This window comes from Venturia canescens, chromosome 3 (genome assembly GCF_019457755.1).
Source record: "Venturia canescens isolate UGA chromosome 3, ASM1945775v1, whole genome shotgun sequence".
Taxonomy (NCBI): domain Eukaryota; kingdom Metazoa; phylum Arthropoda; class Insecta; order Hymenoptera; family Ichneumonidae; genus Venturia; species Venturia canescens.
The window spans coordinates 5,574,499-5,598,860 of record NC_057423.1 but is presented as its reverse complement, the minus strand read 5'-3'; the positions used below and the strand labels follow the sequence as shown (position 1 = coordinate 5,598,860).

The window sequence follows — 24,362 nt, the reverse complement described above, 5'->3', positions numbered from 1 at the left end:
CAAGGAAGTTGAGGCATTGGAAAGAAAATTATGTCATAAACTGATTGCATCTTACAAAGTGAAGTGTAAAAAAAAAGTCAGTATCAAAAAAGTCAGCAAAGGCTTACTGAACAATGTCAATTTTTTCAGATTCATTAGGAGATTATTTGCTGAGATTATATTAATAATAATCTGTTTCCCGTGCAGTTTTTTGAGGCTAGGATCGTCACTATCGGTGTTTTCGACTTTCACCAGTTTTTCGTATTTTTTTCCCCAACTCTTCTTTAAGGTGTATGCAACATTGCCAAGCTGTAAACTGGCCTAACTTTTGAAAGGTACAGGTCATAACTTTTGGTTAAAAAAAAATGGCTGTACGGCCTCAACTTCCTTAAGCTGTCTATGAAGAGATGAAAAATTTTAGGAAAATTATTCAAAAGTGAACGAATATTCATTCGAAATATTGAGCAAATGTCAAAGTTTCGAAAAAAATGTGATGTTACTTTCCTATGAATTAAAATGCTTCGATATAACATAGAAATGTCTTGCACATTTTCAGACGCTGGTTCGAGTCTGTCACTGACCAGAGGAGGGATGAGAGGTCGAGAGAGATACGATGAGGTTTTTTTTCTCCTTCCCTTTCGTCCTCTTATATTCTTCGTATTTTTCATTTGGCAGGCGCATAGGCGTAGAGACACGGGTGTACAGAGGTTCTTTTGATGTCGGTGTTATTTCTCGGATTTCCACACGAGAGATGCTCCAGAATAGTGCAAGGAGGAGGACAAACCTTAGGGAAAGGAAGGAAGGCAGTAGCACAGCTGTTCGTTTCGGTCAGAATTTCGTGAGGCGAGTCGCAAGAGTCTCTCGGTTTGTACAGCCGAGAGAACACATACATCGGTGTACTATATAAACACTATCCTAGGAAGTGAGAGAAAGCGAAAGAGGAGACGCGGATCGAGGAGTGAAAGAGGAAGAGAGAGCGAGAGGGCATAGTAGTAGTAGGCACGGTATGTTCTCGGTGTGCTGCAGGGGCGAACAGACAGAAAATCCAATAAATCATCCCGTCACGAGCCATGAGCCAAGGCGGAGCCTCTCTCCTCGTATTAGCCAATAATAATCCTCTCTGAGTCGGTGGCCATCTTGGATTATACAATGGTTCCTTCCGCAGCGATACGTATATAAATGTGCAAACTCTAGACGACGGTGAGCTAGAATAGGAAACCCTTCGAACTGGGCCCCCCGCGACCTTAACGACTTTTCCCTATTCTCTGAAGAAAAAGTCGAATCCTCTTCGCTCTCTGCGCTGCGACACACCTTGCGTCATTGGCATTCATCGAGAAATTGATGTAACGAAAGTTTTCAAACAACGAATAAAATCATCCTTCGTATTGGATTTTGTAAATCAATAAAACTGATGTTAATGAATCTCGACGAAAACATTCATATTCAACCACAATTTATTTCTCGTTTCCAAACACAGTTATTATAATTAATGTCGTTATTATTAATATGGACAGACTCTTAAATATAATACAATATGGTTTTTGTTGTTGTTGTTGTTTTAGACTCGTCGACACAGTAGCCATTAATACTAGTATCGTTCATTCATCATCCTCATCGTCCCCTTTTCCTCTTTCTCACTCTCTCGCTCTCTCTCTCTCTCTCTCTCTCTCTCTCTCTGCAACGTTATGTCTGGATGGCTCGCTTGACACACGTATTACGCACGACTATAATATTTCTCACGCACACAAGGGGAGGGGTGGGAAGAACGCGTCATCCATTCGAATTTAAATCATCACGTTTTCGTTTGTTTTATGATTTTCCATATTTTACTTTTCGTTTCGCGTGCGCGAAAGGTATTTTTTTTCGGAGGTACTTAATCATTTTCATACTTGCATACGTTTTTAATGTGTACACTTAGTTTACATACTGCAGGATCACTACAAAATATTTTTATAGGTTTATCCGTACGTTTTAATAATATCATATACATATATATATATATATTTATATATATTTGTTTTATTTATTTATAATATCTTCATTTACTTAATTATTATTAATTTCGTCATCGTCACTTAGTCATTCCGGTAAGTATAGCGAGTACTTATTCAGCGTCTTGGTATCACCGAGAATATCTTTATTTCTCGTTCCTTTTATATTTAGCGGCTGTGATTTTGTGAATGAAATTTCATTGTAATTACCCACGCACTTGTGAGCCCGAATAAATATACTTTCGTGAAACCGCTGGCCATGAGTATATTCGCGTTGTGAATCGCGGCGAGACTCTTACGAACGATTATTCACGAAGCACGAATTCATTTGTTAACGAGATTCCTGCGCGATTGAGCGAGATGACGAGTTCGACGTGCCTCGCGCGACCGCGACCACACCCCGTTTCAATAGCAATCTCGAGAGGCTCTCACGACGATTTCGGATAGACGATTCGATTATTAGTATTTTGGTAATTCACTCCATGCCCCATACAGAATGCCCCTTCTTTTTAGTTACGTTTTTGGAAAAATAAATCGTTTGTTTTTGGGTTAAGCGGGGATTTCTTGTCTTCGTTATGGCTTCACTGATCATACGGCTCGAGTGTGAGTTTTAACTAGGCCTCGCGAAGGAATATCAAACAAAGCTGCGAATATATTGTCATTTATCTCTTCATTTTTTATCAATATTTTGTTTTTATTTTTATTTTTTCGTTTTTCCTTTTCACTTCCCGGCATTCCTCATATTCAATAAAAAATATCATTGCTTCGCGATCGATTATATTTGCACAAGTACATCGAATCCCCCGCCCCATTATTCGACGCGATCCAGTACCTTTTTAAGTTACTTTCTCTTTGCTCACGGAGTATATGTAAAATTGAGACTGATTCATCCTTCCCTAATCGCTATCGTAAAAGTATTTAATAAATAGTCGAATAATTTTCACGAGTACACCCGTCCCAGTGTTTCCTCTTTAAACGCTATTTGCTTGTTTTTTTTTTTTTTTTTAATTATTTTTTATTTGTTTTTAATTCTAAAAAAAACAGGTACCTACTTTACCTACGCGGTATCGTATACGGAGTTTCGCGGCTCGCGAATTCGACGCGGCAACGTCAGACGTCGTGGCTGTTCGAAGATTATCCCTGTCGATTACAAAAATTTCCCTTTCGTATTCCTCCAATTTGTCCAGTTTTTCTCCTCGCGTTCTCGTACGAGCCGGCTACACTTTTTTCACTTTTATTCCCTCCCTCGCCACACCAACAGCATCGCCAAATCATTGTTCAGTCTTTGTCTTTTTTAGCTGTAAGTTCATGTAATCTCGATTTTTTTTCTCATATACTTATGATCGATAAAGGAGGCTGTTAAGCGTGTGTTGATCGGCAATTTTATTTTCACGTTAATTTCGCTTTGGGCACGTCAGTGCTCGGTGCCGCCTGAGAACTTCACTAATTACCAAATCAATCGAATCAATGGAAAAAGCTCGATGAACGAAGTTACAAGAACGGAACGGTCAGGACGAGGAAGCCTTCGGATATTGCGACGATGCCGACGAATGCTGTTTCGACGATTTTTTCCAAAAATCTTTCACGCAGCTCAACTCCAACCTTGCAATATTATTTCCGACGTATTTCGTATGATGCTCGAAAAAAATGTTTAAAACAGAAACAAAAAACAATGAAAATAACGAAAAACAACAAAAATTAAGAATTTTTCAATTCGTCGTGCGCTCGGAATATCGTGAAGAAAACAAAACGTCGTTGCGTTGTAAAAAATATTTATTACACATGATAATAATTCGGTGAAAACAAAAAAACGGAGGAAAGAATGAGAAGGTCCATTAAAAATAATAACATTGATATAATATATCAATAAATACTACGCAACTAAATATAATATAATGAGTCCGACAGCTTGATTCGCACGACGCATTATATTTCTCTTCGTTTTAATTTTTGTGTGTGTCTGTGTGTGTTTCGCATTATTATAATTATTACAATTATTATTATTATTATTATTATTATTATTATTATTACTACTACTACTATTATCATTATTATTAATATTATTTAATTTATTTTTAGTTATTGTTACGACCCCGACGCGTCGTACGCGGGCTATATATAATATTCCCACTTAATTATGAAATTATGTACAGCTCCGCTAGAGGCTCACGCGATAATGATTTTCGAGATGTTATTCGTTGCTCCGGATTTCGTGTTAATTTTTCACGCTTTCAGGAATAGTTCTCAAAGCCGCCCTCGTACATATTATCGAGCCAAAAAAAAGAGAGAAAATAAAGTTCGGGTCCGGAAAGAGTCGGTCGAATTCGATCTCTCGAACACTCTCTTCCCCCGCCCGCTGCAACTGACACATGCAATTATTATTTTTTTTCTTTTCCTTTTATTTCTACGCAATCTTACGCAAGAGGATGTTCCGCTTACGGTAATTCTTTTACATATTATTTGAAATGACGATATAGATGATTTTATTTTCATCTTTATCTAAGATCATGAGAGGTTTTTAAAAATCTACTTTATCGACAATTCGTGAATTACGTATTTTTCGTTTTTCTTTTTTATTATTTTTTTTTGTTTTAATGTACAATAATAACAATATTAATGACCACAATTTTTCCCTTACGCAACTACACCATACGAGTAGAGATAAAATATATAATTTTCAATTACACGCGCGCTCGTTCATATTTATCTCGTTTATTCTAAAGAATTAACCAATTAAATTGTTTTAGAAAAATTATCTTTGTTTGTTTGTTTTTTTTTCGAAAAATTGCATTTTTTTCGTAGTTTTACGTATTTTCGGTTTTTGACGCGATCGCTCCCTGCAACGAGACACGGTAAGCTTATAATTTTGAACTTTATCGCCGACTTGTTTCGAGCACTAGAGGAGCCGGGGGAAATGCAAGCACCAAATCTTGCTACACGACCCATGGCTACAAGGGTTTTAAAAGAGTGCGGATGGTTTTTCGCCATAAAAAATTTACGGCTCGAGGCTTTATCGATGTCGATGGTCGACGTAACACAAAGAGAATTGATTCGTCATGCGCACGAGGACATTGAAATACGTGATTTGTTTATATAAGAATAACGCAACGCGTTGCCCTGAGGTGGTTGCCATTTCCCCTTCTCTTTGACGATCGCGAGGCTGCAACAGCGAATTCTCTGGATTGATATATAAAACACAGACGGTGGCCGCACCCTGCACTTTGAAGCCGGCATTAATCGACCCACATAGATTAGATCGAGGCGATTGTTTCGCGATTGTTTACAGTGGCGGTTTTCAGCTACGTACTAGGCGGCTCAATAATATAAAAGGTTTGATCAAATCGGTCCAGGAATAACGGAAAACAAAAAATGGAATGAAATGATGAGTTTATCGAGGACGAGAAAAAATTCGTAAGTTCATCGTGTCTTTTGCCTCAAGATTATCCATTTATTTACGTTTTTCTCGTTCCATTTATCTTCCAAATATCGAAGAATTGTAAAATATCATTTTTTCACGCCGTACACCAAGGAAGAAGATACTCAAATTGCACTGTGAATGCCGCGCGAGTTGCAACGAGCGATGGTTACTGAGCTTTATTTTCGCGTTTTTATTTTCTGCTTCTTCTCCCTCTCTTTTCCCCATTTTTTTAAATCATTTTTTATTGTGTTTTTCACTTGAATTTTTACACTCACGAGATTGCATGAGATTCACAATAATTTTATATAAATAAATCTCTCGTGAAAGAAAGGCCGGTCGTGCTCGTTTATTTTGTTCCATTTTATCATTATTTCTTTTTCTCTTTCTGAGGCTCGAGCTGGACCTCGTTTTACGTATATATCGGTTCATCATTCGCTTCTTCTACATGCTTTACTCGTACAAACACGCGGATTTTTATATTCGGATTCGTTGAGATTGATGAGAACTAAAAAAATCGTCTAAAAACGAAATTCTCACCGGCTCTCAATCGAGCCCTCTCTATACTTCGAGTATCATCTCTCTCTCTCTTTTTTTTGTTTTGTTACTTTTTTTTAAATATATATATATATATATAATATCATCGTTTATTTATAATATATAATATTCTTCGTTACCTTATTTCATTATCGTGCGTTATTGAAATATAATAATAACGATAATCATATAATAATGACGATATAAACTAAGTGTAGAACTAATTTTACAACACAGCACAGAATTCGCCGCGGCGCATCGTGTTTTCTTTTTACTTTTAAATTAATTCTTACTTTTTCATTTTATTTTTTATTCTTTTTTTTCATTCCGTTGACACGATTCAGCCCGGAAATGGTGTCTTTCACCCGCGTTAATGAAAAAAAGAAAAAATTGAAAAAGAATTCTCGCGCGAGAGAAATTCGACGGTTTCCGGAAATCGAGGATTCGCGCGGATGCGAAATAAACGCTTGGCACTCTCTTCAGTCTCGCTAATTTTTATCGTATTATTCCTCATCGATATATTTACAAAAACGAGAGTGATGCAATTGGTTTAGTGACCTCTGGTACAAAAATCCTTGCTTCCGGGTTCAACGTTTCGGGCTTGACGAGATAATTTCATTATCCTTCTTTGTTTTATTATCACCGGGCTCAACGTAATTACAACACAAATCATGTTTTTTTTACTTCGGCAAAACAACAAAAGCGCAGCTCTGAATAGAGAAATTCCGTGAATTCGCAATTTTAGTCGTTTTCATTGTTACATTCAGTACGGTCAAATGTTAAATGAACCCAAGATGCATGGAGCAACGACCTCGAAAGTGCCACGCGCTTCCGCAAATCATTCTTATTACTACACTTATTACGTCACTGGTAACTTGGCCTCGCGTCCGCGTCGCAGCGGTTAAAAATTACATTTCTATCATTTTTTGTTTTTTTTTTCTCAATCTTTTCAATTTTTTCAATTTCGATCGGTAATTTACAATTGGACTGTGCGATCGAGCGTGGAACGGTTAACAGTTGCATGGACTGGTTGAAAAATAGGGGAGGAAAAATGATCGAGAAGCACTAACTCGTTTATCGATCACTTTTCGTGAAGGTAAATATCTCAAAAATACGAGAAAATAAAGTGAATTTGTGATTCGTTTTGAGGACTGACCTTGTCTCTGGTTGGGATCGATGCGATGAACAAACCAGTACGATGCGACTCTTCTCCGTCCACGAGAAAGTCCTTAACACACTTTTCGATTCGTTCAATTTTTTCCATTACGTTTTACATTTCTTCAGATTTCTTCTCGCCAGAAATTCCCACTTCCGATGTCCGTGTAAGATTTTTTTCTTCACTTTCAGCTCTCGAAAAAAGATGAAAAGAAAACGTGAGCAGCTCTCGTATATTCGGTTCACTAAACAATACACACGTGATCGTTACGCGGTCAGTGACCGGCTGCTGGTTAAATTGTTTAATTCACGCACTTTAACTTTTTCTTCACTGGTATCGCATTTTCGACACGGATTTTCTTTTACATTCGCGCTCGGTTTTTTTCTTCTTCTTCTACTTCTTTTTTCATTTGGATTTCGAACGAGAGATTTGTTTTCCGAATTGCTCGTCCTTTCGCCGATTTCTCATTGCTCCGTATACGCGAGGCACGAAAATCGAAAAAAATTTCAAAAAAGTATCTCGAGTCTGGCAATCACGAATCCAAAGAAACAATAAAACCGCAAAATTCCCTTCAAAATATCATGCCAATAACTCGATTTTTAACCTCCATTTAACTGAGCAAAAAAAAATAAATAAAAACGATCCAACGAGTGCTTGTAACTGCGAAGCTCCATCGACACCCTTCGTTACTATTTTATTCGAGAGAATAATAATTCTACTCGTTGAAAAATTATCACATATTCGGAGTACGAGAATTCGCGAAAGGCCGTAGTACATTTCATTATCGAAGTTACACTGCATTGGCACGAATCGCGAATCTTTTTTATCTATCTTTATCTCATATTTGACCTCGTCGAGCCGCCGCGGTTAGTCTATAATATAAGATCTACCTAAAAGTCTAAAGTACTATAAACGTCCAATCTACAAGCCCCCGTTTATTAAGGGTGGGTGTTGATGGTGGCGGGGGAGGGTAGGAGTATCTAATATCCATTTTTATCTACATTATAGCGCGACAAAACGTCTACGTACAATACCGTACAATTATCACGTACGAACGTAGAAGAATAAATAATATAGAACGTAGTTTTAGGCTATTTTTTTTCAACGCAACTTTTTTTTTCTGCTCCTTTTCTCGTTGTTTCAATCACACGATCACACACTCGTACTTGCATTTTCACACGTTATCGCGTTGCAGTATTTTACATACATTATAATATTAATAATAATAATGATAATAATAATAATAATAATAATGATAATAATAATCCTTTTTACTTCTAATATAGGCTTTAGTAAATTACATTCGATTAAACGTAATAGAGGTTAACGCGGTTCTGATTAGCATGGTGATCCATTTTCATTAAAAACTTCTTCGCTCTCGTCGATTTCGTACTCATTCTCTCTCACTCTTTCTCTCTTTCACGCTTTTGTTTATTTCGAATTTTTTAAATAAATCTTTCGATCGTATTAAATATTGTGTGTGTGTGTGTTTTTTTTTTTTTTTTTACTTTTTCGTTTCCTTATTATTTTTCTTTTGTTTTCTACATCTCAATTAGAGCCACATTGCGCATTCCCGTAACTTTATTCGAATCGACGACACACGCGGTTCTCACGCCTCTCTCGTCTCGAAAAAGGAAAGCGAAAAAAACACCTGCTTTTTTGCTCCTGTTTTTCTATCGTTTCCCACCATCCTTGCAAACTCCCGCATATGCACCCACATCTTTGTCAACTTTTTGGTACGAGCAACTTGATTTACATGAACAAGATAAGCGTCATTGCTGAGTGTGTGTTTATGTGTGTGTATGTGTGTTCTTTGTAGCTGTTTGAGTGTGAGTGTTTCTTGGGGTAATTAAGGGGCAAAGGTCAGAGGTCTTTTCACGTTGAACAGGGGCTCGGGGTTCTTGGCTTGCTGTCGGTCTCTTAAACTCGGCTTTTATTTTTGTCTATTTTTTTTAGTTTCATCGTTTCTGGGGCTTGGAGGTAGTGCTTGCTGCTCGATGCTCCTTCGGCTGCTGCAAGGAGACATAAGAGTCGCTGGACCCTGAGAGAATTGAGAAGCTCTTTGGAAGACCTCGGGCAACCTCGTCGTCATCGTCATCGTCGTTCATCTTCACCGCTGTTCGTCGTCGTCATAATAACCATCGTTTTCAATCATCATCGACTTTTACATACCGATCATTTCATTCGCAGTCTCAACCCTGCGGCGACGTTTGCGGCGAAATGTCCGTATCGCCGTCACCCGAACCGGGCTCACCCTTCGTCTTGTTCTCCTTTTTCCACTTCATCCGCCTGTTTTGAAACCATATTTTTATCTGCCTTTCCGTAAGACAAAGTGCATGAGCTATCTCGATACGTCGCCGTCTCGTTAAATATCTGTTGAAGTGAAATTCCTTCTCGAGCTCAAGGGTCTGATATCTCGTGTACGTCTGTCTGCCTCGCTTCCTCTCTGCAACATGGCAAAACGACAGAAAAATATCACACCTGACGAGGACCACATTTATCGCTAATTAACAACCCCCAAAATCATTTTTCCCTATTTCTTCATTTCTTGACATTTTTTCTGGAATTTTTTACTTCGTTTATATTAGCTACGTAGGAACCAGTCATCGGAAATTTGAGAATTTGATTTATTTAATAATGACACCGGTCATTTCTGGCCCACGCTTGACTCCGATGTTTACCAACGCGACGCTGAAATCCGCATTTTCCTCATACCTCACGTTACTGTAGTGGCGATCTTGGCACAGTTGCCAATAACACACAACACTTTACGAAGTGATGAAAAATTTCTGAAATTAATTATTCGGAACATTCGAAATTCATACTACATTGAAAAATACACGGATGTAGACTCCAAAATTTACTATTCTAGGAACTGTCACTCTGCTAACTTTGTTACTCATTAATTAATCAAAAGTCGACTAAGCAGTCGCTAGAACATCATTGGAAACTTTACTTTCGTGCCTTGATTTTTTCGTCACTTCTATCTGGCCCTCAGATCCGGGGTCCAATCAATTTTTCATGCACTATCCAAAAGAATAACTCGCACGAAGGTGATGATTTTTGAACTAATTGTAAGTTTCATATTTACAAAATTATTAATTTCTCCTTTTCAGTTACTCTTTCCCTAAATATATTCCGAATGAATTTTTTTTTTATTTTTGTTTTTATTTTAAATTTAAGCAGTGGCAACTTTTGACTAACAACTGTGAGTAATCACGAAGAGGATGAGGTTGGCCTGTCAGGATTGTTAGAGAATACCAGAAAGAGAGAGAGAGAGAGAGAGAGAGAGAGAGCGAGTGAGGAAAAGAAAGAAGTTCGTGGTCTCGGTATATCCTACGTGTTGTGGATCTGGAAAGAGAAACGAGACAAAGAGAGAGAGAAAGGAGAGCGAAAAGGAAAATAAAAGAAAGGAAGAGAGAAAATGTGGGGGACAGAGCGAAACGCCGAGTGGCGAGGAGGACGAAGAAGCGGATGAGAGGAAGCATCGAGAGGAGAGCGAGAGAGCGAGGATTGGAAGAAGAAAGAAAGAGGAGGAGAGTGAGAGAAGGGAGGCGAAAAAAAACGAGTAAGTAGAGGAAGACTGAGAAAACTTCTCGGCGAGCATTCGAGGCAAACGCCGCCCGTCGCGCTGTCGGCCGATGAAGACGGATGGCGGTGTTCTCTCTGCTTGCTCGCTATATAGAGAAAACCGAGTTGCCCTCTTGCTCCTGCTCGTGGTACGAGAGCCAGTCAAAGAGGGAGAAAGACCGAGCGAGAATACGAGAATTCTCCGGGGGTAACGGAATCGTCGAGGAGAAAGAGAAAGAAAGAGAATGCACTCGAACACGATAGTGGGATAAAGGGAACGATGAAAGTGAGAGAAATAGCAAGGGAAAGAGCGATGCAACCTTCGTATGCGAAGGGAAGAGCAGGCAAGAGAGAGAGAGAGAGAGAAAGAGCATAAAACTCTGGGAATACACACATATACGCACATATTAGATCCTCCACCCTGGCGCTGTATTCCCTGCCATCTCTTTCCCTCACTCCACCCTGATTCCTCTTCCTCAGGCTATATACGCTCTCAAATTAACAGCATACCAATCTCTAACGCTTGCTCACTTTGGCCTCATAAGAGGATAGAAGGAGAGGAAGAAAAAGCTCGCGAACAAGCTCCGCAAGAGGATAAGCTTGAACAACCGACCACCGTCAGGTAACCGAAACTTGGAATAAAACGATTCGCCAATCCCAACAGAGGTTACAATCGCTTATTCTCCGAGTATGAATCGCGAAATAAAAATCCGAGTGAATTTTATCCCCAGTTTCGAACCCACTAATCTATCTTATAATCCACTTTATTTATTACACGATTTCTCAAACATTCTTCAATGTGTAAAAGAGACAGAGAGAGGGAGTGATGACCGTAAGTGCGCATTCTGCCACGAAACGAGACGCGCTCCGACACCCGTTATTACGATAGCAAAAGAGCAACCAAGAGATCCGAGCCGAGGTGGATGTATACGTAGACAGCGGTGAGAAATTCTAGAGGATGGTCCAGAGTACGTCTCATTCAAATATTCCTTCATATTAATACTATAAATTTCCTCCTTACGCTTGTTAAGACAAATTTTCACAGATCGACGAGCGAATAAGTATTTTTTCCATTTATTTTTTTCTGTTTTCATTTAATATTACCAATTCCATAAGAATTGAGGAAAAATTGAAAAGAAAAGACGATGAGATTCCCCGTGAACGTCGAAATCAATAGAATTTTTATTGAAAAGATTAAGAACTAAAAAAAAAACAGGAGAAACTTGAATTTCCTGAGTCATTAAGGATCAGATCACGTTGAATGATGTAATCTGTGAGAAAATTTGAAGTTTGTGTCCCTGTAGCGTCCAGCCAAAATAATTTGTCAATCGGAATCGATGACCGGGTCAGATTTTTATCAGTGAATAGGGCTTTGATTTTTGAAAATTATGAATCGTCGTGTACAGTTTGGTTTATAGCTGGTTCGTGGCACGCGGGGTTAATTAAAGAGGCAGCCAGTTCTCGGGCTCGCGTTCGCCAAGCTGTGCCTATTAATATGTGTGCGCGAGAACTCCGTGGAGTGGCGCGCGCGGTGGCAGTCTCGGGACAAGAGTTCAGCAAAAGCAGCAGGATCGAGCAGCCGTTTGCGAGAGAAATGACGACCGCGGGGCCATGCATTAAAAACTCAATTTCCTACTTCGACGAGCATGATTTTAATGACCAAAATGCTAGGAGACTGCGAGCTACTGTCGTCGTTAAGTTTTCCTAAGAATTATCTTCACGTATGCGATAACGAACAGCACCGGAAAGTAAAATTTGATAAAATTGTAAAAACATGCGATTGATCGAATGAGTTTGAAAAATAGAAAAAATGAAATCGTCTGCAAACGTTGCTACGTGAGCCAATCAAACGATGCATCCCATCAATTTCGCTGCCTCATTTCGCAAAGCGTGTCCGCCTAAGTTGGCTGTCCTAGAAACAAAAAAGATTGAAGACTCCGAAAAATCCGTCGAGTAGTTACGGGACACGGTAGTCAGACACGTCAAAAAGTTTTTGCGTGCCTCGAAAGTCCATGAATTCGGGCTTCTTTTCGCGAGAATCGTTCTCGTCCACGTCCATTGTCACGTCACGCACAAACTCTTCGTCTTATTCAAAGGACAAAAGAGGAACGGCAGGAAGGGAGGGGGCAGGATCAGCGGGGTAGCGAGAGAACGAGTATGTGCTTATGTGGACCACCCAAACGGGGTGCTGTCGAGAGCCGGGTTTGGGTCACCGCAAAAAAGTATGTCGATGTCCGCGACGATTCTGGGGTTGGCATAACTCTCCACGAGAGTCAGTCAACGGCGTGTGTACTTTTCTCGTGCCGTTCGAGCTATTTTCGGGTATAGAGTTGAGCGAGGAGCCGAAAACCAGGAGTGGGAGCTCTTATGGCGTGAGTTAATAAAATAGCTCGGCAAATTTCTATTCTCTCCGTGCCGCTCGTCGCTCTCCTGGTCTAAAGTGGTCGGTTCCAAACGGGAAGATGAACTGAGTTAAAATTCGTATTTCTTCAATAATGCGAGCATGAATTATTCTCGGACGGATAGCAACAAGTTCAAAAGTCATGTAAAAAATGTGTCGAGCCCTAAATTCGTTCCGATGGAGTAAAAACCTCTTCGTTCGACGTTTCGCGCGAGCGCAACGCTTCAGATTTTCCGGCATCGTGTCCCGATGCTTTCTGATAAGCCAAACTCTCCGGGCGAAATGAGAGGGGGGAAAGAGAAATACATAAAATAAGATGAAGAAAGCGAGGGCGAGAAGAGTGTGCAAAACGGAGCGCTGCTTCGCCTTCACTCTCCTTGTGTTGCTGCTTATGCTCGCGTCCGTTGATGCCTTCCCGCGCTTACATTCACATGTGTTGGTTATACATGTATATATGGAGAGGTGACTTTAAACGTGGGGCAATAAATTAACGGCGTTGGGTTACGCAAGGATCAAATGTCCCCCCGGAGTATGCCCGAGAGATTTATGGGTCTGCCTTCACTGGCGCGCGGGCATGAAGGAACGAAACGAAACAGAGAACAGAACGTGTACAAGACCGTTCGCTTATTATAGGCTATAGTCGGTGCGCTGTGCGCTGCTGTGCTATCCGTTTCTCTGTTTTTTTCCCCCCCTCGTACCTTTCTTTCCCACTCCTTTGCTGTTCTCATTCCTTGTTACTTCTGCTTTTTTTCTTGCTCTTTCTCTAATATCATTTCGCTCCTCTGTCTCTCTTGCCCTTCTCCCCCCGACTTATTCTCTCTTGATTTTTCTCTCTTTTTTCAGTTCAGCATGAGCAGCGAATATACATACGAGTAGCAACTGCCGCCACCGCGGCCTCCGCTCCAGCCTCCACTGCCTCTCACGCGTTCTCTGTGCCGCAGGACACACGCACAGGACTTTACAGATTAACAGCTAGCCGGATGTTGTAACCCTTGGCTAATAAGGCTCGAGGTTCTTCCACAGACCACATTGGACCTCCTCCTCCTCCACCTCCTCGCTCTCCGTCTCTCTGCGTCTTTCTTCGTTCGAGGAGCCAACGCACTAGATCGCTATGGGGCCCCAATTAAGCTACACTTTCCTAGACGCCGGAGCATCACCTCGAGGCTTTTTGATACAACCTTGAAGAGCGTTCCTCGATTAGATACAACAACGAGCGAGAGCTTTGGGAGAGCCGCACATTAATTTCGTTCCCAAATCCTTCCTTTTTCTTTCACTCTTTTCTGGTTTTTTTTTTTTATTTTTTTTTGTTTTTTTTTCATTTCGTTTCATTTAGTTTGTTTTTTGTTCGACCATATCGAAATCTTTCCCATTGCCTGTGACCTGCTCGGTATGAATTGACACGAGAAAATTGTAGAATGAAGAATACCGGCATGAGAATCCTTTCAAATTCGAAAAGATTGTAGAGTGTGTCGGGGGCCACGCGGGGATTGAGGGTAAATATTTTTAAAACCCGTTTCCAAAGGCATCGTGCAATGAATCAATTTTTTTCTTCGTCTCTTTTTCCCCCTTGAGCGACTCTGGGGATAGCGGAACAGGAGAAGAGAGAGAGAGAGAGAGAGAGAGAGAGACCGGGAGAGTGAGAAAAAAGAAGAACTGTAAGGAGAAAGATTGCTTCGCGTGTATTAGAGAGACCGATGTTGGGCATCTCCGCGTCCTGGGCTCCCTCTATTACTTCCTTTCATAGAGAGGCCACGGATATATTTTTAGCGCTTTGAGATCAGTCCGCACCCTCGAATTCAAGGTTTTTGTTTCAGCTGCGACATTTGTGTTGTTTTTTTTTTTTTTTTCAAGTGCTACACTTCGCGTTCGTGCAGTCACGGGGAGAGTTTTCTCTTTACCTTTGAACGAAAACTTCTTTTGGTTAGACAAAACGAGAGACACATTACGCACGCGATCCTCGGCATAATATCTTTGCGAGGCTGCAGAGATTAATGAGCAATCTCGATAATGATGGAAACGTGGGCGCTTTGTAAAATAATTGAAGATATTAATGGGGGAACTCGTCGAGAGAAATTTCTCGTGATTACGGAGCCTGCTCTCGCTCATTCTAGTTCCCTCAGAAATCCAGATTTCTCGTCGAATCCACTGTTCCCTGTTGGAAACTGAGAAATCCCTCTTGTTTCTATCTCCCTCTCTTTCTCTATCGTGTGTTTTACGAGAAAACAGGAAAAGGGGCAGGGGAGAGCGAGAGGGGGAGGGAAGAGGCTTGCACCGGGTATGGCGGACCTCAAAAGCAAACGCCGGTCCCGCGGAGATTCCGTGGATCATCCATCATCGTCAGACATCGTACCTCCGCCTCCTACAGCTCTTAAAAGTAGCTACATACGAGCTATATGGCCGCAGAATCTCTCTCGCTCCTCCCTTCAAATTCTCTCCCTTTTTAACTCCCGGCATTTCACGCGCCTTCTCTCTGCGTCTATCGCTCCTTTCTATCGCTCCGTCTCTCACGCTATGTTTTCTCTCGTGCTACGAGAGCCCTTCTCTCTTTTTCCTCCGGCATTTTCTACACGGCGTACCATCCCTTTTTTTTTGGGCCGCTGCTCTTCGTCGTACCAAGCCGACACGACGCCATCGCGACCGAAATTCTCCTCGATACGATATCGTTAGATTTTACACGCGATATGCGATATGGAAGTGCAACGGAGAGGCTCGTTTATTATTCCATTTTGAATGTTCAAATTCCAGCTGCACTTTTGACAGGTCCAGATTTTTCGGGAGAAAAGTATAAAACAATGACAAAGAAACTATTCGCTGAGACTATTGAGAAAACGAATTAATGAATTCTAAGACTCTCGGTCCGCGCAGCAGAGAGTGAAATTCCACGATCGCTTTGTAACGAAGCCAAGAACGAGATAACTCGCGACTTCTGCCCGGCATCATCGCGGAACACAGCAGCATCTGCACCCTGGTTCCTGACAGATCTTCGTCGTCCAATAGTGACTCGAGACCGATTCTGAAAAATATTTGTCTCGTTCGAGCACGCACCCTTTGAAACTTCGGTACTCTATCCGCAAGCGTATAATTTACGTATGTATACGCGCAGTGATGACTCGAAGCTCCCGGTAAAATCGCGCGTGTACGGGAGGCCACTCGTCCACAAAGTAACATACTTATTCACAAGCGCGGCGGTATGGCCTACGCACGTGATCATAAATCTTTTGGCGAAGGAGGATTGCAATTATTTCGCGCATATTAAAAGCTTCGTTGCTGTACCGAACGTTTTCCATTGGTGTTTCTCACCCTCTTTCTCTCCCTTTCAACTTCTCGTGCTCTTCGCCATTTTAACTCGCACTAATCTATTTTCTGGCGCGCACCTCCTCGTGGAATAAATTCCCGGTGTCCCACACACCCGAGCAATCGACAAGGTCGCGATATAGCGCTCATCGATGCGGTGCTAGTGGCACTTACATGAGCGATACATAACATTAGTATGCGATCGTTCGCGGCGCGCCAAGCGAGAACGAGAGTAAGATCGATATCGAATTAAACGGTGGCTACATTTATGCTGAATATATTTTGTAATCCAATTTTCTCGGACGACAAACGAGTACGGAGGTTACTGAAGCAAGCGTTAAATTACTGCCTGTTAAGAAGCCGTCCGCGGACTTCTCCCGTGATTAGAGGCGTAAACGATCGCTGGGGGAAACGTAATTAAGTCCATTTTGCGACAAGATTCCGAGGATTGTGCACACTCGCACGTTCCTTCGCATATGCGGTTTCTTTTTTATATCCGTAAAGTGAGATCGCTGCGAGAGGCGTTTACTGATGGAAAATTATGGGGTCAGCGCTCGAGAGTGCGAAAAATGTGGCTGCAAAACTTTCAGCTACGAGAGAAACGCCAGATTGACGGGGAAAAAAACATTGATCCGGGCATCGTAGAGGAAGAATAAAAAAATCTTAAGGAGGGACCGGTTTGAATATCGTATTTTCAACAGGTTCGCATCGCGAATACGGGCACGGGCAATCGATTTTAGCACGACTTCCTGTATTTGTCAAAGTCACTTCAATCGAAATTCCTCAAGAGAGGACGCGATAAAAACGTTAAATAAAAGGCTAACCGGAAATTTCTGCGTTCTTTTTCGTATTTTATAACACACTAGACGATACATTGTGAGCAAAAGATCACAGAGAGACGAGAGCAATCGGCGCAACGACACCGTGCTGTTTGACATATAGCTGCGAGAAAGACCATCCGTTCGACCGTTTCAATTTACTGAACGGACAGCTTAATGGATGCGAGTTCATAAAACATAAGGCTCTCCCGCGACTGACGCGGAAAAAACGTTAAGGGAAAAAGCGTATATATATATGGATAAGTTGGATATTCATCATCGTCTTCTCGCGGGCTCTTTCAGGCCCTAAGCGATTTATAACTTTTGTATACGTTCCATGGACCAGCAACCCTAATACGTATATTTCGATCTCTCGCACATCAGCAAACTCGCCACCTGGCTCGCCAAAGGTTATGAATTTGCGAAGAGGTCGCGCCGCACCAATATTTTTTGTCGGATCAAATCCTCTGCTCCCCCCTTAAATATCGAAAATCATGTTTTTTTAGAGTTTCATGAAATTCGAGGACAACACAGCGCAGTGAAAACAAAATTTTCTGGAACAGTCGCTCATTTCGAAATAGGCAGGCGGCGTACTATCGCCGTGGGAGATAAAGACTTCCGAAAGGAAATTTCAATAAGAAATGAATAGTTGAGTTTCACTGTTTTCCACTAATGAAGTTAGTCGCCTGTTAATAAAAGTTTTAAACGTATTTATCAGAGTACGAAATGAAGCAATACCATCGAAGCTCATAAATAAGTCACTAATCAATCCTCCAGACAAGTTTCATGAAGCCAACTGATCAAGGATTCTCGTAGAGTCTCCCTCCGGTGAATCCGTTTTATCGAGTGACTTTGGAGAAGTTTCGTGCTCGTAAATCCAAATCGCCGCTCTCTCACGGACGGTAAGATTATTTTTTCCACGTTTTTAAAAATCGTTCAGAATTCTCGGCAAACCTCGTGACCTACTGAGGCGCGCGCGACGCTCGGAACACGAGCGAGCAACGGAATCTCAACGTTTTCACCGATAAACACCCGTGACGAATGCATCCATATAAAACGCGAAAGCCCTGAATTATTCATGGGACGCTAGAGCTAGATTTAACTGCGCTGTTTAGTTCTTTCTCGTTGTCCAACTCTTTCATTCTTCCTTCATATATGCCTTGTGCAGATATTTTGCAATGCAGCAGACATAGAAACGCGCGTCGTGCGGTACGAACGTAGTTCGAGCATATATTCGACTCGCCGGCTCGAGCACGCTAAAAGCGAAGGTTTGAAAAGGATCGAAAGTAGCAAAAAGTCTTTTAATTGGTTCGAAAACTAATGTTTGAGAATAAAGAGGCGGCAAAGTCTTGTCGATAGGTATGAAAATTCATCCTCATCGCGTTATGATCAACAGGATTGTACCGACATCTGTGAACCGGTCTCGAGACCTCGTTCACCTCTCACGAAAGCACTGGGTTGATACATGCAGCCTGATTCTCGAGTGTGCAACTATCACGGCTTCGCCCTTCCACTTCGACCGAGCTGCTGTTCTCATCAGCGCCAACGAGAGACCGCGAGGGGTACACCGAAGGAAGTCACACACGCACGTACCGCGTTCCCGCTGGGACGCCTCCTCCACCAACGGTAGAACACGTTTTATCGGCCACTCGTGTATGAGAGTTCTGACGTTAGCGAGCAGCAGCTTCCGAGCGCAACCGAGAGATGGTACGAGACGATTCGAAAGCTTGCTTCATCGAAGGATGTTTTAAGATAACGGCGAAAATAATAAGATCCCTGGGAAATGGAGCGTCACCGAATTTCCGTGCTTAATGAATTGCAATGAAAAGCGAAGTTTAGTCGAACGCGCGAATGGAACGTAACACTTAAGATCGAAGTCGCCGAGTCTGTGAACTCGAGTGAACTGACGAAAGATCTTCACTCCGGAAAGACGCAATGTGAACTAAAAGGGAAAAAGAGCCTGCGATTCTCGTCTTAACAATTCAGATCTTACGCCAAAGGTTCGAGCAATAACGAGAGCCGATGCAATATTTCTTAGCGTTCGGCTTTACAGCCTGTAATATAAAGAGCGGAGAAGCCTGACGAAATAGGAGCAAAATCAACGGGGAGTCGATGCGGCATAACCTGTGCGCCTCTCGTACCTCATCGTCTCCTCAACCTAAGCCTGTATAACCTGAGCCCCTTCACCGGAGGGTTGGAAGAAAGAGTACGGTAAGAGTTACGACCAGGCCTATTATCACTTCGTTATAGCAGTCATAAATCCTGATCCAGTTACGTCGCCTCGTTTCATCACCGAAAAGAGTTGTGTGGCATCGAAGGTACCTCTGAAATGTGAAAGCAGGAATCCAGCGAGCGGCGTGACCGAAGGGTAAGATTTCCTTGTAAGCGAGCTTCCTATTCGTAACCTTAGGTGACCTTACTCGAAAACGTTATAAATAAAGTTAAAGAACAGGTTAGTCTGGAGGAGTAAAATCGTCGGAGAAACTACCCGTGGAGCGCAATATTCCGAGAGTTCTTTCTAATTTAACTTGGAGATAAGCGGTTGGGCATTCGTTCTAATTCTTGGATGGAATCACCACGTGAGTGGAATGACGCGAGGACTCGCGAGTTTCATACGTTTCACAATTGCGATAAATGGATGAGGAGAGAGAGAGAGAGAGAGAGAGAGAGAGAGAGAGAGAGAGAGAGAGTGTGTAAGAAAGAGGACGAATAGAGGACTCTTGTCGACAGGAGTATAAAGTCGAAAAGAGTCCACTCTTTCACGTGGGGTCATCGCCGTCCACGTCCCCCTCGTGGAGTGTCGGATACTGTACCACGTATTACGAACGACACGCGGGGCTATAAAACGGGCTCTACGACTTTTATGGGTCCAGTCCGCCTCTGGTATTGCACATACATGTAGGTAAGCGGTGGTAAAGCGCGTGGTGAAACTGGTGTGCAGGAGGCCAGCAGTGGAGAGGTCAGAAGCGGCAATAAATAACGTGGAATCGCCTCCTCTCCGTTACACATCCATGTACGTGTATAGCGATGTATACCTCCGAGGAGAGCCAGGGACATTCCGGCTGAGCGTGGTTCGTGGTTGGCTTCTTGCGCGAACAAATACACGACGAATCTGGGCTAGTTTGACACGGCGCGTCTCTTTCTTGCTCTTTATCCATCTTTCAAACTCTCATTCTCTTCTCATTGCACAAACTTGTTGGCCCTGGAATAAGCCTGAGCAAGGGGAGGGTAATTTTTCGAGAATAGCAACCGGTGAATCCGGTGGCTCTACCATGGGCACTTGTATTCCGAGATCAAAGAAGCTAAACCGCGAGCAAACCGAGCCAAGATACTAGATTCAGAAGCCTCGATGAAGCTTGCAAAATTCAGGGCACGCGAGTCCTCGTATCTGGCATTTTAATTGAAGATGAGACCTCACAAGATGTTATACAATTCCCAATTCTCCGAACAACCCACGTCCCACCTCCCCCAGAGTTCTCGATAAGTCTCGCAAAGTAAGAATAAATATTGAGGATAAAAAGAAACGCCACTTACCGAATTGACTCCTCATCCAAGGGTAAAGAGGGCTGGGTAGGTTCGCACTAGCCGCACCTTGTGGCGCGCCTTGTTGCTGTTGTCCAAGCGGCGATGCAACGACACCCTGATGTTGTTGCGGTTGTTGTGCCTGTTGTGGATGCATCCCAGTAGGTGGTTGTTGACTATTGCTTTGTTGTTGATACATCATGTGTTGTTGTTGTGCCTGCATAACCTGGTGTTGCGTTTGTTGTTGTTGATGGGGTGCCTGTTGTGCCTGCATATGGGGGTGTTGAGGGAGCATCTGATGATGCATTTGGGTATCGACGAGGGGTGGACTATCGGGCCCGTCGAGGACGCTGCCCTGATGATCGACCGCTGCCGCTTGGAGTTTACAACTAGCGTAGACGATCGGTGTGGAGGAATGGCCGTTGGGGGTTGGCGTGTGGCCCATGTGGGCCATGCCATTGCCAGGTGAGGTCGATCTGTAGCCCGCCATACCGTCCATGCTTCCGTGGTCCTGTTGTTGTTGATAGTACGCCGCGTTTCTGATGTCCATCCTGTCGTAGGGTGGAAACCTTGGATATGGTATACCCTGTTGTCCTCCGGTCGCCCCATAGTGGTGACCCGGTACGCCTTGCCTGAGCATACTGGGGTCACACGGATCGGTGCCTTGTTGAGGCTGTTGCTGTACGCTCTGACCCTGCTGTGGCACCTGAACCGCAGCCCCATAGTGCTGCTGGTGCTGATGGGGATGTTCAACCCCGCCATTGCGCAGGTCCGGGATGTACGAATTCGCGAAGTACGAACTCATGCTACTGTTTCCACACTGTTATCACACTCGGTCTCCTTTCACGTGCCGTTTTTTTTCTTTTATTTTCTCTTTATTTTTATTTATATTTTATCTTACTTCTTCTTTTCACCTCTATCACCTCTACGTACTATTATTCCAACCCCTTTATTCTTCCTTCACTTAATCCACTTATGATCTACGTATCTCTGAGCTCCGCGATTCAAAGTTTCAACACGCGCGCACACACGTACACACCGAGAACACATCCACCTAACACGATAAAACACACCACTTTTAAACGCCTCCTTATTCCTTTGTTTTCTTGTTTTTCTTTATTTCTTTTCTTTTTATTCGTTTACTCGCTTCGAGATCACTCTCACACGTATATCGATCCAATCACCTTCCATTAAAGACTTTTTATCTCTATTACGTTCACTTGTCTCGCTCACGCGCACTTTTTGTTGTGTCGCCGATATTCATATACATATATCTATATGTATATCTACGTATGTTATATATATATACACATATATATTCTTTAATATTTATGTATATAATTATATATACCTATCACACTATATATATATGTATATATATATATATATTTGCCAGGATCACTCGATCATTCGAATTATCACACTAGCCTCATCATCGAGCAGGATTTGTCGAAGCACTGTATTACAATATATCGATAGAAAGAGGCTCTCCCGGTGAATTAAACACTTGCACCAGGAGGTTTATGTCGTGCTGGCTCCTCTCGTAAACCTTTTTTCATTGATATTGAATTTATACTCTGATTAAAAGTAAAACGGCTCACCGATCACACGAGTTTATCTCGATATCCTACGCTCAGATGATCTCGTTCAATGTTCCTTGATGACGACGCGCTCGAAGACCCTTTCCGATCTTCCGTCCAGCTCGCTGACGACGCTACGCCGCACCTGCGACAACAAATCAACGCGAAAACAACGTGAATTAACATTTCCCTCGTGTTCCACTCGATCTCCTCCGTCGTTTTATTCCTAATAGCAAGTCGGTAGAGTTAATTTACATTTTGCAAAGATCCGTTTGGATAGGAATGAGTTTGTGTATAAAGAGGGAGCCAACGGGGACGAGACTCGCAAGTTATACTCTCGAGATTGGTAAGAGAATGAGAGCATCATGGCCCGGGCGGTTCACTGAGTGACAGACGGCGAGAGGTACACACGTGCTCGTCACGGTGACGGCCATCGCCCAGACGTTAAAACGTCGTCTTGCACCGGCTAACTCGGGAGAGCTCGTGTGGGCGGGCAGATCGTTAAATCTTCAAGAATAAAAAACGTAAGCGCACGAAAAAAGAAAAACAAGGCTCTGGTAGCCATTAGCTTTACATGGCCACCGTGGTGCTCGAACTCGTTACTTCGACTCAAATATCTGTGATCGTTTACCACCGTCCCCGTAGTACTTATTATTGGGGCGATAAGAAAAGGGGCTCGTCACAGTGGGGACTATTTTCGTAGCCTGCAACATTTGGAACGTCGGAACTAAATTTATCGAGCTTTATAGAAAATTCGTGGGATCCATTCGAGCACATTAAATTAAGACCTGAATTGCTACTCGAGTGAAGGGCTCGACTCAATTTTTTTTCTCCCCAGTCAGTCAATCGTCATTTTGATTCTTGTGCCGCAGGCTCAACAGGAATACACGCGTGCAACATTGTCAGCGTAACGACACATCACAAAAGGGACGAATTCATTTCGGAGGCAATGAAATGCGACGACTCATGAATGAACAAGTGTTGAGAACACTTGGCAAAGGGAACAAGCATGCCAAAAGGGGTTGATTAATAGTGCCACGCTGCTCTGCTCGAGCATCATGCAACGGCAGCGTAAATTATCGCTCTCGAAAGATCCCTCGGTCTTTGAGGTACGCTTATACCGGCGCGCTACTTTTGAGAGCCCCGAAAAATCGGCGCACCGCGTATCGGAGAAACGAAGAAGCTTCTCGTGAAAAAGCTTATTCTCTCTCTCGTTCCGACTTGATCCACTGATGGAACATCGACCTTCCCTACCGACGCTCTTCCCCTCTGCACCGTGTCCGCGAGCTCAACTCGGCCTAGCACGCACCGCACGGACGAGATTAAGGAGGGTGGCTACATTCGTCAAAATTATAAGAAATTGATCAAATTCGGTGATAATGTTCTTCAACATCAAGTGCGAGGACACAATTTTTTCAAAATTTTCTTCTGCTTAGTTATCGAGTAATTACGCATTAAAGCAGATTTCTTATGCCCGGAATGTATACCTATTTATATGGAAACGCTATGCTTATACACGTGAACTTTAGTGATCAATTATTACTCGATAACTGTACAGAAGAAAAATCTTTAAAAAATTGTATTCTCAAGTTTGGCACTAAAGAATATGTTCACCAAATTTTATTAAATTCTTATCATTTTGAAATTTTTAATTTATTTAACATGGTTTGGCATGGCAACATTGTATCGTCGCTAGCCACCCTCCTTAATATACTTTTAAAACAGCAGTATGGCGAGTGTCACGAGTATCCTGCAGTTCATCAAATCCTACAGAAGCAAAATAAAACGGACAATTGTAATATTCGGAATTGCACGCGGCTACGTCTTCGTGTGCACTATTTGTTCAGATTCCAATGTCTGTGCCCCTCCCCCTTAAATTTGCATTCCACCTGCGACCAATGAAAATAAAAGTCCTCGAGCCCTTTTCCCTCTCTCCCGGTCTCCCATCGTCGCTCATTTTCGCTCACTCTCTTTCTAGCGATTGCTCGGTACGAGCTCGCGTTGTATATCGAATGATACACGCGTGGCGTTGTTGCGGCCACGTTGGTGGCGTTCGAACGAGGACACGGGGATGCCGGGGGTGGAAGCGGGTGGCAGTC

At 42.5% G+C, this 24,362-nt stretch overlaps 1 protein-coding gene across 2 annotated transcripts in view; it reads right to left on the bottom strand.

Annotated features, from left to right (window-relative positions):
- Nucleotides 1-1,415: 1,415 nt before the first annotated feature.
- LOC122407742 (homeotic protein antennapedia-like) overlaps nt 1,416-24,362 on the bottom strand; it is a 145,725-nt gene continuing 122,778 nt past the window's right edge. The window contains exons 2-3 of one of the 2 annotated variants that reach the window (XM_043414154.1): nt 20,696-22,408; nt 1,416-9,527 (exon numbers count right to left, since the gene is read on the bottom strand). In XM_043414154.1, coding sequence (XP_043270089.1) covers nt 9,271-9,527; nt 20,696-21,488 — 1,050 coding nt within the window. In that variant the 5' untranslated portion in view covers nt 21,489-22,408 and the 3' untranslated portion in view covers nt 1,416-9,270. The remainder of the gene's footprint in view (nt 9,528-20,695; nt 22,409-24,362) is intronic. The other variant, XM_043414156.1, reaches the window with a different exon arrangement.